Source organism: Leuresthes tenuis, unplaced genomic scaffold (assembly GCF_036924035.1).
Source record: "Leuresthes tenuis unplaced genomic scaffold, fLeuTen1.0.hap1 SCAF_18, whole genome shotgun sequence".
NCBI lineage: Eukaryota > Metazoa > Chordata > Actinopteri > Atheriniformes > Atherinopsidae > Leuresthes > Leuresthes tenuis.
Window position 1 is genome coordinate 7,704,267 of NW_027325372.1, and position 16,106 is coordinate 7,720,372.

Sequence of the window (16,106 nt, forward strand, 5' to 3'; positions counted from 1 at the left end):
TCAGAGAAGGCCAAAATGACATATTAATGCAAAATTAATAGATCATTAAATCATGTCCACTTATTCAGAGAGCAATAAACAGTTTTTGTCAGTTTTTATATAAAACATGAGTGATAGCTACATACATTTGATTTATTTTCACCATCATTGACTAGTAAGTCAGCAATATTGTATGTATTCTTAGGTAATATTAAACAATATTTCAATATGTCAAATTTACCGGTTAGATTTCTCCCAAATAGACATCAACTAGAAACAGGATCTCTTGTTGTACAAATTAACTCTATCTTTAAACTATCATGTGATTAGTTTTAGTGACCTAAAAAAAGAACTGAACTTATTTAGCTGTCAGAAACAGAAACTATCCTCCTTCTTATAAGTCAAATCATCAACGTTGATGCAATCAGCCTTTACCAACATTTAGTCTTTTAGTAATTTCCAGCTATCACATCTTAAATTAGTACAGATGTTTCAAGTTTAAAGGATTAATTTTTTTATGTCTTTGTCATATAACAAAAGAAGACTTTTAACATCACAGGCCCATCTTGTTGAGTCAGACTTTCTTCTTCTATTCCTTCTTATCCAGACAAAAATCTGCAGAGAAACAAAGACAAGACTAAAGTCAGCAGTTTGACCTGGTGTTCAAGTTTAAATCTGATCCACTCTGCTGTGTCTAAGAAGCAGACCTGGATCACCAGCCATGCCCAGGGCGCCCAGTCTGATTCATAAACTACACAAGAATAAGCAAGCTCTGCCTTTTTTACCCTGTCCTACATAATCGCCTACTTACGATATGACATTCATAAGAACAAGATCACAATCCCATCCCATGAATCTGACATGTTGATTCAGGGTCTAACACCAAGTGTTTGTGCCACTCGGGTTTCAGCAATATCTGTGTGCATCATGAGTGATTATAAGAGTCTTACCTGCTTTCCCATCGTAGCGGAAGTTTGACCCAAGGCTGAACTTCAGACACTCTGCTACCTTCCTGTGTTCACTCTCGGCAGCTTTCAGCTCGTCAGCATCCCGGTGTTTCCCCTCACTTCCTGTGTCACAGAGCCCCACAGGAAGTCAGCAATCTCACGGCAGGTGAAGAAACCAATGAGCGAATCACAACTCTGATGACAGGTGTAAACTAAAAGTCTGCCGGGACATGCCGAGCTGAACAGATGGTGAAGAAAAGCGGGCAATTTAAACACACTTTTCACCTTTGCACTGATTAATTAAAAAAAGGTTGATATTTCAGTCACACGGATGTTTTTAAAGACATGTTGCCCTGAAAAGTCGACTTTTTTCCATAAATCAATGCAAAGAGGAAAACCAGGTGCAGTAAATGTCCCTTTTCTTCTAACACAACAGTTTTTTTTTAGGATCTGATTCCCTTCATGAGAGCATGGGGTAGGAGGATTCTGAACCTCGGAGCTCCTCGAAAAGCGACTCCTATTTATCTGGTTTGAAAGTCACAAAGTATGTTAACTTACAAAGAAAAGAGATATTCAAAATGTCCAAACAAAAGATAAAAAAAATTAAAAAAGACTACCACAAAGAGGTAGAAAATGGCCACAATTTAACCCCAAAAAAGGCTCTGCACTCTGATATTCAGGGGAGCAGGAAAACGGGAAGCTTTGCAGATATCATGTTTTTAAACAGTTGAAATATTACATTTGTGCTCTGTTTCAACGTGAGAAGCTGTCGGCACACATAAATAAGTTTTATCTCAACTTGCTGCCATGAAATCGTAAAGTTGTCAGATGGATGGAGTCCACCTGAAGTTTCTTCTTCGTGTTTTTACATAAATGTTGATGTGTTTCAATCGATCATATTATTTTTTAGCTTGTTTACCTTATTTTGCTGTATTAGATTAATGTGTGTTGTACTTGGCAAATATTGGAAAATTAATTTACAGCTTTTATGAGTTTTTGGAACTCAGCGATGTGTCAGGTGTTATGATCTGTCCTGTGGACGCGTCTGTCGGTTTTTCTGTTTTTGTCTTACTGTAGATGAGCAGCATCCTCCCCGGCCTTCCCCCAAAGACTCCACTGTAGAGGATGAGCAGACAGTGGGGACAAGACTGATGGATATCTGCTCGGCCCTGATCATCGTATGGAGACACAACACCGTCAAGCTCCCGCTCTCCTAGAAAGAACAGATTGAGTTCACAATGATGTCAGCTCAGCAAATAATACAGCTCACATCGAAAACAGCCTCATTAGGAGCCCTCTTGTTCTTTTTTTCCCGTTATTCTGCTGCTGTCCCACCCATCTCCGGTTTTTAAACAGCTGCAATCTCCCATTTTGATATTTCAAACCAGCATCTTTGCCTAAAGAGGACTCTCAGTCACATCTGCTCTGCAGTGTCCTGTTGAAGAACTCAACTCCTCTACTTGATTTCATTGGAGGAACAGTCCCTGAGTTGAGTCATATTCTGGATTTGCAGCTTTGAACTGTACTTGTCTGGTTCTCCAGAGTTTTTCCCACATTTTACCACCAACACGGATGAATGACCAAAACCAGGTCTTGATTTACATCCTCCAAGGTATTCGCCTTTGCAGTCCACATGGTGCCTTATTGTTTCTGACTTCAGGTGTGAAAACACCCATCTTGGTTTGTCATGACCCTATCAAAAGATTTTGCAACTTTGCACTGAACTACAGATCATAAAATGAACATATGTCCCAAGGAATTATGGGTCTTTTAAAAGGACGATGCCTTGAATATGAGGTAATTCATATTGGCCTTTCTGGGACTCACCTGCGACGGCCAGATGCAGGGTGTGGTTAGATGTCTCAGGGTCAGAGATTGTCATGTTGACACGGTAGATAAGACATTTTCCATTCCTTGAAATGTAAACATGAACATGGGAACCAAGATCAAATCTAAAGCCTGATACGTACCAATGGAAATCAGCGTCTGTGTGACAAACCTACACAATGTTTCTCTCAGCGAACAGAAAGGTCTCATTGTTTTCTTTGTGTTTCATCTCCACCAAGGAGCTGCTGGTGTTCTTCAGATACTCCTCCCCTGCTGGGTAGTCTGAGAACGCCTCCACCAGAATCCACCGCATCTCTAACACCTGTGAAAACAAAGGTATGTTAAATTCTGCTGGAAGCAACAAGCAAAAACAAGGCAACAGGAGCAACCTGACACATGACTGAAGAGACACAAGATGACCACAAACAACATGGCTGCCTCATATTTGTCTGTTTCAGTCGGGCTCCTTGTAGGCATGACGATGACACATTTACCAGCACTGTTCACATGTTTTCACATGTTTTCGTGTACTCCCACCTTGCTCAGCTCTTGACGCTGCACTCTCAGCGGCAGGTCACATTCCTCATCTGCAGATGCTGTGTTGCAGCTCAGCAGCATCAGAACCAGCAGAGCTGTTCTGAACAGAACCTGCATTCTGGATTAGCTCAACCTGTTCTGATTTAGGGGAACTCAAGGAAGGGATTGTGACTTGTGTTGAGAGAGTTCCCTCTTATAAAGCCTACTCTGGAATATTCAGGGATGACCACAGTTCAAAGTGTCTGTTTGCTTTTTGTTCCAGATAAACTGGCTGCTGTTCTGATTGCTGCAGCATCTGATGACCCCTGGACCTTGGACGCCAGGATGCAAAAGACCCACCCACGTCTGCCTCTGTGATGACGCATGAATAATACTTCTATCATAATTTTATCAAAACTCTGGTTCTAGTCACTCAAATGGGACCTTTTATTTGTGTGTGTCCAGCATGAAACAACAAGCCTCATTCATTCTTTTCAGTGCTGGATGAAGGTAAATACCTTTACTGTTATTTTGTGTCTTTTTGTGCGTGTGTTTGTCTTAGTGGTTTCATGTTGTTATTAGTCATGTCATTACACTTGTTTTGTGTATTTTTTCCATCTATGTGATTATTTTATATATTTTAGTATATTTTTTTGTTGCCATTTTGTATCTTTGTGGTTGTTTGTAATGTCTTCATGGATTGTATTTTGTTGTTGTTTTCATTGTTGAGTCTTATAAGTTACATGTTTGTGGTCATTGTTCATGACTTATCTTTGTTGTTTTTTTCATGTGAAAGCTGTTGTTTTGAAGTTGTTGTTTTGTTTTGAAGTCATCTGTGACACACTCAGTTATGGCACTGATGTCATATCCATGTGGTTCATAGAGTCAAATCAAAGTCTGTGGCTTCAAATCATCCCTGCAGTTCATCAGCTTCCTGAGATCATTTTTTCAAATCCTGTATAATATAAGAAAAGAAGAAATACTTTATTCATCCCCCAGTGGGGGAAATTCAAATGAGTAATATAGCTCAAAAAATTATAAATATTTACAATGATTTCATACTAAACAACAATAACAACAACAATACTACTACTACTACTACTACTACTACTAATAATAATAATAATAATAATGATAATAATAATAATCAATGACAAAATAAATACATTTGAGAAGAACATGTCAGCAGTCACTATTAAAAAGCCTTATGGCTGTGGGGACAAAGGACCTCCTGAACCTCTCAGTCCTGTAGCGCAGTGAGATGAGCCTCTCACTGCAGCTGCTCCTCTGACCTGCCAGGATGCTGTGGAGAGGATGTCTATTATTATCCAAAACAGAATGTGATTTCCTCCTCACCCGTTGCTCCACCACAGCACTGAGAGGGTCTAGTCTTCTGCCTACAACAGAACTGGCAGGTCAGAGGAGCCGCTACAGTGAAATGGCCATGCATTCATGGCCATTTCTGGAGATTTCAACCATCCACCTCTATTGCTGCTCCTTATGTCTCTCTCGGCCCATATCATCTGAAAACCAGGTAGACAGCCATTGGTGTCCAGTATATGCTCCTACAACAACATTTCAGTGTAACGCAGAATACTGCATTACTGAAATTCCTGCTGTATCCTCAAAAGCTCTCCAAGCTAATCCTTTTAATCTTTTTAGTGGTCTGACCTACCACATGAGGATTGAGGTAAGACTTGGTTGAAACTTTCTCTGCCTCTTTCTTCATCTTGCTGCTGCCCGACATCCAGGGCATTTCCTCTTCAACTTGTCAGGGTTTGGGCAGTAGTTGACTTTTGGAAAGCTCAATCTCATTCAGCTGTTCCCATTTGTAAACATCTTTTCTGTTAGCATTATAGCTGATCATAAGAAATGTTAAATGGTGTCAGAAGTGAGAAGAGAAAAAAAAAATCTCTCAAAGATCTTTGTGTTTGCGGGAAAATAATTCAGAGGAAAATCTCAACAAATACAAGATACACACAACTTCAACTTGCTGGCACTATGGTGCCGTCAATTCTAGATTATATCTACATTTCTCTTTATACATTTTTCTGTAGTTTATTTTTATCGCTCTAAAGCAGTTTTATGTGTTTTAATGGTTAATCTATTTGTTTTCATTCTACATGTCATTAGGTATGAGTCTTGTTGCATTTAGTCTCTTTGGTTCTTTTATGTCACTTTGCACCACTGAGGATATTTTGCATCTCATTTTGGTTAATCCATGTTTCTTTGAAATAGGTATAAACTACTTTGGTTTGAGCCTGGTAGGAAATACCTTCCTTTTGTCTTTAGTAGGTCGCTCGTCACTGATGCTGAAAGTCCTTTCAGTGTTTTCACAGCTTATGTTTGCTTGAGTTTCTCTTCTTCAACTTTTACTGTTATCTAAACCTCATATTCCACTTTTGTTAAATGGAAATTGTATAATCTAACACATCTATAATCTCAAGTTTAAATCCTTAAACGTTTCATATGTTCCTTTCAAGGAAACATACTTTCAAAGTAAATATTAGTTGCTTATTAACAGAGAGAAATACGTAGTAGTTATGTCGTAAATGTTGTCATATAATTGTGTTGACACAAGGTTAACAGGCTGGAGACAAACAGCCTACAGTCCACACAATCGTTGTTTTCCTGAAATATCTGTAAAAATCTACAGGCTAGGACAGCTTTGTTTATATTTTTAAAGGGTCATAACCTCCTGATAAAACACGACTAAACTAGACTAGAGTGCAAACGTTATCCAAGTCTATTTAAGGACCTTCTAAGATAAAGATCAAGTTTTTAACCTATTCAACAAGCTTTTTGTGTTAGAATAACTGTCACCACCATGGCTGTACAACAACAACAGCCTCCAGATCATACATTCAAACTATGAAGCAAGCTAAGTTTCATGCATAACAGAGCTAAAAACTTGTCCCCCATAGCTTGCATAAATTTCAATGAATTGTTTGCTGTCTGCAAAACTAACCAAAGGCATAGACAGAAGACATGGGGCTAATATGCACATACACTGTTCCCAATCATTTCAAAGGTTTAATAGACTTGATGACCAATTTCTGTAATTAATTTTTTGTGTGCTGTCAAAGACCCAGAACTTAACTGATCAGATGCAACATATTTCACATTATTCTTGTAGTGTTAAACATGTTTTCATATTAGAATTTAACAACAATTGGATCAATCACCTCATGAAATCACCTCATAAGGTTAAAGCCTGAAAGTTCAGCTTTAGTCTGAGCCATAGACTGTAAAAAACATGGACCAACCTAAGATTTAGATGAATCTGAAACTGGCACATCTTAATCACCCCCCTGGTGACTGGCAGCAACATGGGACATGAGCCAAACTAAAAAATATTAATACACCTCAAATAGCTTTTTCTAAAAGATAGCTTTCTGCCTTTCAAGGCAGTTCTTTTCTCAGATAAGTAGATTTTTTTTTGTTAATTCATGTTATATTAAGTGACTAAGACAGCTTAGTCACTTAATAAGTGACCCATGAACAACCAATACTGTACACTTACATATGAGACAGTCAAAAACATTCAACACTGTGGGTGCTCAGAGGTTTCCAGAGGGAAAAAGCAAACATTTGTGAAAATAGATATTGAGTAACAACCTTAAAACACTGGATTGTTTTTGCTAATTTAATTGTTAAAAAGAAATAACTCAAATTTCTCCTTTTTCTGTCTGATGTTTAAACACTGTGATGAACTGATGCAAGTATAAATTCTTTATTAAACAAGAATCAAGAAAAGATTACATTAAATCAGGGTACATATTTAATTTAATGAAACAGAAAAAACAACAATACAGTATGTCATTATTTTATCTTATTGGTATTTCTAATGTGAACGCTTTCACATTAACATTCAGCCACACAGACACATATTATAATATATTCACAGAGCCAACAGTGTCATTGAGTGACACGCATAATAAAAACAGTGGATCAGACTATTCCTGGATTTAATTTGAGAATATTTTTGGTCTCCGAGGCTGTAACAGTGCACATTGTTGGGTTCTGTCAGACATCTCTTTTAGCAGGATTTTAAAGCTACAGAAACAGTTGTTTTTGTTATGAATGTTGCGTTTTAACTTGCATTACAGATTTTAATTGAACCTCTGCAACCAGAGGCTGTAACTTCTCTGCAGACAATCGACCAGCCGCCATCTGGACCCTGTTGAATTCTCATTTAATTTCTTTAAACAGTTTAAACTGAACCTGACTTGCGTTCTGAACTGTGAATTTAGTGTCTGTAGGAGATGTTCAGATGATTCACTGAGATGTTGGACTGTTCCTTTAAACACACAGACACAAACATAAATGGAGGGAATGATGCAGTTTATTCATCGATTGGTGAAGAAGTAGAAGAGCAAGGTCCGTGTTCAACGCCTGCTGCTATGGCGAACACTTCCCTGTGCTCTGTCGCTGCCGCCGCTGTGTCCTGTGGCCAGCATCACTTCCTCCAGGAAACTGACACACAGAGATAGAAAAGAGGGGTAAAGACACCTGGATAATAGTCGAGATTTAGGCCAAATGTAACAGAAAATGTGAATTAATATTTTTATTCACTGCTGGGATGTGACCACAAGGAGCTGTTCTTAATCTTTGAAAATTAAATCAACTAAAACCACAACTCGGTTTCTGGAAGTTATGGCTCCTGAAGATGTTTTTAATGAGTTTGTCTTAAAATAATAACTGAGGTGTGGAAAAGATCGAATTCTTTGTTTATCTGAATTATGAAACAAAGTAAAACCGACAGGTAAATAAATAATGTGATAAACATCGGATACCTTTTAGTGTTGTGAATGCTGCTTCCTCCCAGGACGATGCGGACTCCGGGCGTGTTACGGTTCAGGTTGTAAACTGTCAGAGCTTCTTCATACGTAGCGCCGCCGATCAGAAACACCATAATGTCCTGAGGCCTGAGACACACATGTATATCATGTGACTTTCTGAACAACTTTTTCTGGGTGTTACTGTAAACCGTCTTTCAGGTGTGTGTTACCTGAGCTGAATATTATCCATCTCAGGTGTGTCTTACCACTATAGGTAGTGTTTACCTATCTGAGATGGGAATTATCCGTGACAAATGTTTTTCAGGTGTGTGTTACCTGTCTCACAGGGAGGTTTTACTCTCTTGTGCTCGTTACCTGTAGTTTGTAAGGTGCGTGTAAAGTCCATCTCAGGTACGTGGTACCTGTTTCTCATGGTGGTATGATCGTTCTCAGGTGTATATCATACGTCTCAACTGTGTATCAAATACATTCAATCTGTTTCTGAGGTGTGTCTTAACATTTGAAGGAGGGTTACACATCTTTCAGGTGTGTGACACCTGTCTAAAAGATGTGTGTTAAGTCTTATGGACGTGTCATCTGTCAATAAGGTGTGTGTTAACTCCTTCTCAGGTGTGCATTACCGCTCTCAGGTGCATGTTACCTGTCTCTCATGGTCATGTTATCCATCTCAGGTTTATATTATATGCCTGACGTGTGTCTAAAACATGTCCCATCGGTCTCTGAGTTGCACCTTAACTGTCTTTTGGACAAATGCTCATCTATTAGGTGTGTATTGATAGTCTCAGGTGCATGTTAAAGGTCTGTTAGGAACAGTACCCAGTAACCCTTACTTCAGTGTTTGTAACATTCCTCTCAGGTGTGTGTTACCTGTCCAGAGTTTTGACGTGGGGCCTATCTTGAGTAAGTGCCAGGAAAGCAATTCTCAGCAAAAACTGACAAATGTTTCTTGGAAATATTCACAGTGCCATTGTAATATGTATCCATGTCGAACTGTAACATTAGCTGCCTGTTTCCCACCCCCACATCAGTATGCTGTGACACCAATGCATCACCCATTAGAGAGTAAATTAAAACTGGACGCACAGCAGAGCGCGACAAAGCTCTGTAGTTGATGTGGCCACTTTATGAACAGTTTGGGTGTTGTGCATTCCTGACTAACTACAGTAGTTTCTTTTGTAATCCTTATAAAGAAGACAAAAATAGCTGATGTTAACTCAGTGGTGAGAGTCAAAACACCGACCCATTTTAAGTCCTTTGAGCCTAATAGGGACGTGTACCCCTGATCCATCATACAGGCCAGAGAAGATCCTACAGTTAAGCCAACGCGGCAGACCTGTCTGATTAGAGGACTATGATACCAGTTACGTAAGATGGAGGAATCATGCTCCACTTTACCCGAAAGGAGCCCAACAAATCACTGGATATGGAGAAGATTGGTATTCACCCAAAGATGACATCCCTCACCTCTCTACCTGGTCCACAGAGCAGTTACAATGCTCAATGCTCTCAAATCACAACAGGACAATTTTCAAATTCGTCTTTACTTTTTGAGTCAGTAACCTCAAAACACACAAAACTAGTATTCATGATCATTACCAGAGGCATCCTTGTGTAGAAAACAATCATGCAGGCAGCTGCTGTGCCGCAGTACAGGTGTGAATACAAAAATACAAAAATACAAATATGCAGCCGCAATGCAGTGCAGCAAAGCTCACACCACATTTCTGGTAAGAAGCCGGGCTCTAGTGCACCCAGCTCTTAGAGAGATGTTACATATCTCGGGTCTGTGTTTTCTGTCTCACATGAGCCTGAGATGCATGTCACCTGTTAATCAGGTGTGTGTTACCTGTCTCTGAGGCTGCTGGCTCCGAGGTAGGGGAACTGACTGTCTTTGAGCCGGCCTTTAATCAGCTGATCCAGAGTGTCATGAAGCAGAGGTCCATGCTGAGTGTACACATTCTCCACACCCTGAGCACAAATATCAAAATACACAACAAACCTATAAAACCTATAAAAAAAATCAAGGAAAGTACCAGATGAAAGTGTGTGTGCTTGTACCTTGAGTCCTTTGAAGAACTGTTTGGTGATGGCAACGGCATCTGTCGGCGTGATGAGGTCAGTTCCTCTGACTCTCTTCCCACCGTATTCCACCACAGACTGAACCATCTGAGAGAGACCGGAGACACGCCAACATACGGTCAGCCGGGTTCTGAACTTTACTGCCCTCCAGAGGCGAAACTCCGTAATCACACGTTTGCTTAAAATCAGGTACGGCTCATTTCTGGCTCTTTCACATCCGTTTTACTTCAAGAAGTACAAATATTCGGACTTATAAATGCTTAATTTCTGTGAATTTAGAAAGAGCAGTTAGGAATGGAGTATGACGATGGCATCATTACCCTACGGTGGCGTTCAGAAACTCCTCTCCTGCTCAGCTCCTCCATAAGAGACGGGAGGATGCTGCTGCTGTGGCGCTCGTATCTCAAAGCGTAAAGCATGACCAGACGGACGGCGTCCAGCTCAGACACACGAGGATTCTGCAGCAGCCTCCGAACATTCTGAGAGAAAGACAGAGCATGTGAAAGTGGCTAATAAAGTTCCTCTAAGCAATCTTATTAAGTGACACAAAATCCTTCAGCAGTAAAATAAAAATCTTGTCGCAAAGGGTCACGAAGCAAGCCATAAAGACAGGAATGACATAAATATACCTGCTGAGCGTTGGAGTGGTCGTTCTGACAGGCCAGCTCTTGCTCCACCTCCGACACCTCCATCAGCCTCCGCTCTGACACCAGCCGGGACAGCTCCCCCACCACTGTCACGTGTTTGGACACGGTGCCCGACATCTTCTTAAACTGAGGGTAGTTATCTACAAATGCCTGCAGGGACGACACAGGACACCCTGTGTCAGAAAACATCTGGACCGGACTTCACTGGATAAAGTCTCGTGCTGCATGTCAGAGTGAATCATGTGTCGCACTGATCATTTGATGCAAGTCAGACCTTCATGTCAGTGATGGACTCCAGCTTCTGTTGCCCTTTAGGTTTCTTCTTCTGGAAATCCTCCATCAGGTTTTTTATGTTGGTGCCGATCTCCCCAAAGTTCAGGTACAGGTTCTGAAGGTGAGAAAGAGACTTAAAATAATGATGTTCCACCACCTGTCTGTTGGAGCTGAGACACAGTTTCTGCTCTTTGTCTGCTGGAGTCTTAGTTTAGTCTGTTTTGAAAATTTTTCACACATATTTTTCTGCTGGTTAGAAACACTCAGTTTTGAGGCGCTTCCTGTTGCTGTATTCTAATATGGGCAGACATCTTGCTATCTGTGTTAGCGCCCATGTCCCTAACCATAGCAAGAAGAATGAGATGACTGAGGAAGTGATGGTAGCTGCACAACCAAACAAAAAGGATAAAGAGCACAATGAGCTTGTCATATGGATATGTTTGATTTTTGGACCCAGTGCAGCTCTGGTAAATGCTTTTTCTATATTGTCTTTTGTTTGTTCAGTCAGCCTTCGAACAGAACAGCCGGCAGATCCTAACGTCCTGTCTACACTGTTAAAAAGCAAAGTTATAGAAAAACAGGTTTAATAAGAAACCGTTAAGAAACGTTCTCTCAGTTGAAAGACTCACATTAGCGTAAAACTCGTCGTTCTCTGCAGACAGCACCACCTCTCTCAGGTCTTTACTGATCCCTGGGACTCTGGACAAGTCGATCCTGTTGTTGTTCAGACCGAGCAGCTCATGAACCATCGCCTGATACGTCCACTACAACACACACCAACACCTGGTAAACACCACAGCTTTGCGAACAAAAACCTCCAAGCAGTGACTGCAAAGAGTTTTAGGGTCATGTTATATCTTCCTAAACAGCTAATCTACATATCTCTTCAGGCTTATATTAGAAAAACAGAAGTTTCCATGAGATAACTCATGTAATGATTAGCATAAAACAGAATAAACACTTCATCCCTAATTTTTTTTCATTTTATAAAAGAGGGGAAAAAATCTCCTAATTTCATGAGGAGAAATCTCATAATCACAAGAAGATTTCCTAAAAGATCTGAGAATTATGTTAAATATCTAAGTTCATTCCAAAAAAAATTCTAATATCTATGAAAAAACACATAATTATGAAATATTTTAATAGTTCGAGCCGAATTTGTTGTAGTGAAATAATTATATTAAAATAATAAATCTGAATGAAATTCTTATGTTTACAGTACAAAAAGCACAAGTTAGCAACACTAGATCTGATGATTACTGTGAGAGAGTTCACAATTAAAGAGAAAAATAAACCAAAACCTAGTTTCTATAAGAAAAGCCTGCTGATGTCACAGAGCGCAGTGCTGTGATTGGTCACCTGGTTGAGCAGCGGAGTGATAGCGTCATCACTGCGGTCGAGGATCAGCAGCAGAGGGGGAACTTCTGTCTTTCTGAAGTCAAACAGCTCGTACTCTTTCGTGATGATTTGCTGAGAACAGACAGACGTCATTTACTCCAGTAAAAGTTAAACTTCTGCATTCAAAATCCTTCTTGAGTCAAAGCATTATCGGATAAATTTACTTAAAGTCTCTTAAGGTTTAAAAATTTTTTAAGAATTGAGGTTGCTTTAGACCTAAATTTTAAGATTATCTTTGATGATGCATTTATGTGTGAGCTTATTCAGCTCATAAACTGAAAGCAGATATCAGAGGATTAACGGATTGAGTTTCATCTGTAATCTTGTTACTTTTATGAAGACATTTCTAAATGCAATTATGGTATAAAAGTGTCTTTAACGGTAAGTTCAAGCCCTATTTGAAGACTATTTTCTGATCCTCAGCCGGGAGACACATTCACACATTCAGTCAGTTAAAGCCGGACAGCTGAGGAGTAAATCTGGAGAAAGTACCATCTGAACGGAAAAGGAGCTAAACAAACCGGCTACATCAAAAAAACTTCCTCAGTCAACAGTGAGATCATGTGAAATGGGAGTGTTGTCATGGAAACCTTCACGCTCTCTGCAAGGCGTTTGGACATGTCCGAGGATAACTGGTAGCGGATCATCGGACATTTCTTCAGAGCAAGCAGGACGGAGGTCAAACCCTGAGTGCAGCGAGACAGCATGGAGGGTTCCCAGCTCCGTCCCTAACACACACACACACACACACACACACACACACACACACACACACACACACACACACACACACACACACACACACACACACACACACACACACACACACACACACACACACACACACACACACACACACACACACACACACACACACACACACACACACACACACACACACGTGTATTGTGTACACGATAAATATCCAAACACTTGTTTTTTCTTCAGGATTTTGGATTAAAAATATCAACCATGTTAAGCAGAAGGAGTAAATCAGAAGATATTTTTACCCTGGCGACTCCATGCAGGTTGAGGGAGAAAACGTGAGGATTAACAGCGATGAAGTCTCCATAAAACTCCTGCAGAAGAACAAGCTTGTTTCAGACTCATAATGGTTGAAAAATTGAGACACTTTAGGCCATCTTTTGGTACGTTTCCACAATAAGAATCATTTAAGGAACTCAGCTCCTCTACTTGCATTTCCACCAGAGGATCCAGGGGTGGTTTTATCACAATAGATACAATAGATTATTCTACTACTACTACTACTCTCGCTTTATTCCAGCATTTTCCAGCGCTCTTTAAAAACCTACAACTGAGAACGGGTTGACTCACAAAAAAAACAGAACCGACCACCAACTTATACAGAAAACATCTGAAACAAAGAGTCACGGTTAGTAGTTCTGTCATAAAGTGACATTAATCAGTAGTTTGGTTTTCAAACATCTTCTGAATAATTTGTCTGATATTTAAAGAGCTGATATTTAAAGAGCTTCAAACTGCTGAATTAAAAAACATTGGTTTTTAATCTAAACAAAGCTATCTGAACCTGTCAACATGTTGCTTTGTGCTTTAACTTAGATGCCCAGGACAAAACAGTGCTGTTAGATTGCAGTCAGTCTGAGCAGCTGATGTAGTTGACTCCTGAAATCAAGACCTGAGACTCACCTGTACTTCAGCCACTACTTCCTGTTCATCAGCCTCAGCCAGAGCTTTAATCTCACTCTTACTGATCACGTTACTGAAGTCTGAAAAACACACACAAACACAGCATTCAGGCAATGCTTTAACTTTAGAGAAAACAGCTGCTGTGGGTCGCTTCAATTCACAGATGTCAAACATGACATCAAACTAAACAATAGTGTGAAAATCCTCTGATGACATGGGGGTTTCTAGAAACTTGGTTGTTGTTGCCTTAATAAGTGCTTTCTTGAAACCTTTAAGTACTTGGCTGTGGTTTGACTGAAGTCCTCCTTTAACACAATAATATCTTCCTGAAGTGAAAGTCAGTCTGTGAACCCGGGCATAAATATTTCATGTTTGCGAGATGAAATCTGAGTCCTAATTCTGAGGAGAGGGAGAGCCAGTCCACCAGCTACACTACAATAGCTGTCCTCCTGGAGTGTATCTTTGCCTCATCCTGTCCTGATGATAATCATCAGCGTTATCCAGGTGACTTACAGATGAAGTAGACACTGTACTTTGGTCTTCTTAGCTCCTGGATGAGGTGCTCTACGTTCTCCTGCCAGAAACACAAACATATATCGATTTCAAAGCTGTTATTAATGTCACGTTTACATAGACACAGATTGACAGACGAAGTTTCGTACCTTGGTGGGACGAAGGAAGCAAATGGCCTTCAGGTGCTTCATGCTGTCTCTGTTCTGAGAGTCGATCCGCTCGAACAAGTAAACCTCCCTCTGCAGGATCTCAGACTGCGTGTACACCACACTCACTATACTGGTCTGAACACATACACACGTTTAATTTTATTTCAAAACAATCTCAGAATGTGATAAACAGAGCAGTGACAGAGCTGCAACTACAGTAAGTACCACATGACACCACAAACAACAACAACAACAACAAGGAGCACCAGTTCTGAAATTTCCACGTAGTATCAGCCCTACTGCCACATACTGCCAGGACTGTGACTACCACAGGTACCAGTTACAGTAGCCGTGAAACACAGGGTACTCCGCACAGGGCTCAGTCCCAGAAACAGCACCAGTATAACACAGTAATACTAATGTCTCACCGTCTCTTTGTCCATAAGCAGCACCTTCATCCCAGGGCCGCTGTTTTCGATCATTTTGGAGATGTACTGCTTCACCGCGAGCGTCACGTTCATGATGGCGACGCTGACAGACAAGAACGATAACAGCAAATGAACAAAAAGTGGAAGCAGCTGTAGAGAGTCTGTTTCAATCTCTCGGTACGATTTGTTTCCTTTATCAAGTTTCTTTCGGAAAACTATCAGCTGAGCTGCTGTGACAACAACAGCACTGCAAATTTCTTCCGGGTCCCTGACGTCAGCACGTTGTACGTACAGCGCCTGCGACGATAAACTTTATCTATGTCCGATGGGTTAGTAGTTGTTAATATAACAATGAATCTTGCTTAATAAATGAATTGCTTAAATTTGACATGTGATCTGTTTCATTGACTTATTTTTGTTATCTTATTTCATACTTTTTTGTTAGTAGTAGTATTTCAATACAGAACGGTGTTTTTTATAAAGTGATGCTGTTCCGTAAAAATGTAGAAGGGTTAAAAGAACAAATGGTTTTCACCTAAGCTATAGTAATAAAATCTAAGTAATAAAAGTAAATGTGATCTATTTCAACAACAAACAATGCACAACCACGTACAAACCAACAGATAGTAAATAAGGTCACATAGTTTGAAATGGTTCAAGCTGGATATTACCTGTGAGCCTGAATAGAATAAGAGACTTTGAATATAAAATGGCTGTAAAATGTATTCACATGTCATTCATGATTAAACACTACTGTATAAAACTATAATATTTAGAAACATTATGATTCAGTGTTGCATTACTTTTTCAAATTTAAAAAATAGTTAAGATTTCATATAACCTTACACCTAGTTTATCATGATTACTCTTAACAGATAAT

General features: G+C 39.9%; 2 protein-coding genes across 2 annotated transcripts; both read right to left on the reverse strand.

The window, feature by feature from the left end:
* Positions 1-476: 476 nt before the first annotated feature.
* Positions 477-3,498, reverse strand: LOC140274554 (saxitoxin and tetrodotoxin-binding protein 1-like). The gene is made up of 6 exons (XM_072369867.1): positions 3,291-3,498; positions 2,930-3,075; positions 2,754-2,839; positions 1,999-2,139; positions 930-1,049; positions 477-594 (listed from the first exon to the last, which is right to left on the reverse strand). Exons 1-6 carry the CDS (start codon positions 3,405-3,407, stop codon positions 569-571), a joined length of 636 nt encoding a protein of 211 aa, XP_072225968.1. The 5' UTR covers positions 3,408-3,498; the 3' UTR covers positions 477-568.
* Positions 3,499-7,032: 3,534 nt separating this feature from the next.
* Positions 7,033-15,500, reverse strand: vps45 (vacuolar protein sorting 45 homolog). The gene is made up of 15 exons (XM_072369866.1): positions 15,227-15,500; positions 14,799-14,933; positions 14,650-14,710; positions 14,137-14,216; positions 13,479-13,547; positions 13,059-13,196; positions 12,430-12,540; positions 11,700-11,834; positions 11,072-11,185; positions 10,780-10,947; positions 10,471-10,629; positions 10,130-10,237; positions 9,918-10,039; positions 8,066-8,197; positions 7,033-7,745 (listed from the first exon to the last, which is right to left on the reverse strand). Exons 1-15 carry the CDS (start codon positions 15,317-15,319, stop codon positions 7,658-7,660), a joined length of 1,713 nt encoding a protein of 570 aa, XP_072225967.1. The 5' UTR covers positions 15,320-15,500; the 3' UTR covers positions 7,033-7,657.
* Between the last annotated feature and the right edge of the window lie 606 nt (positions 15,501-16,106).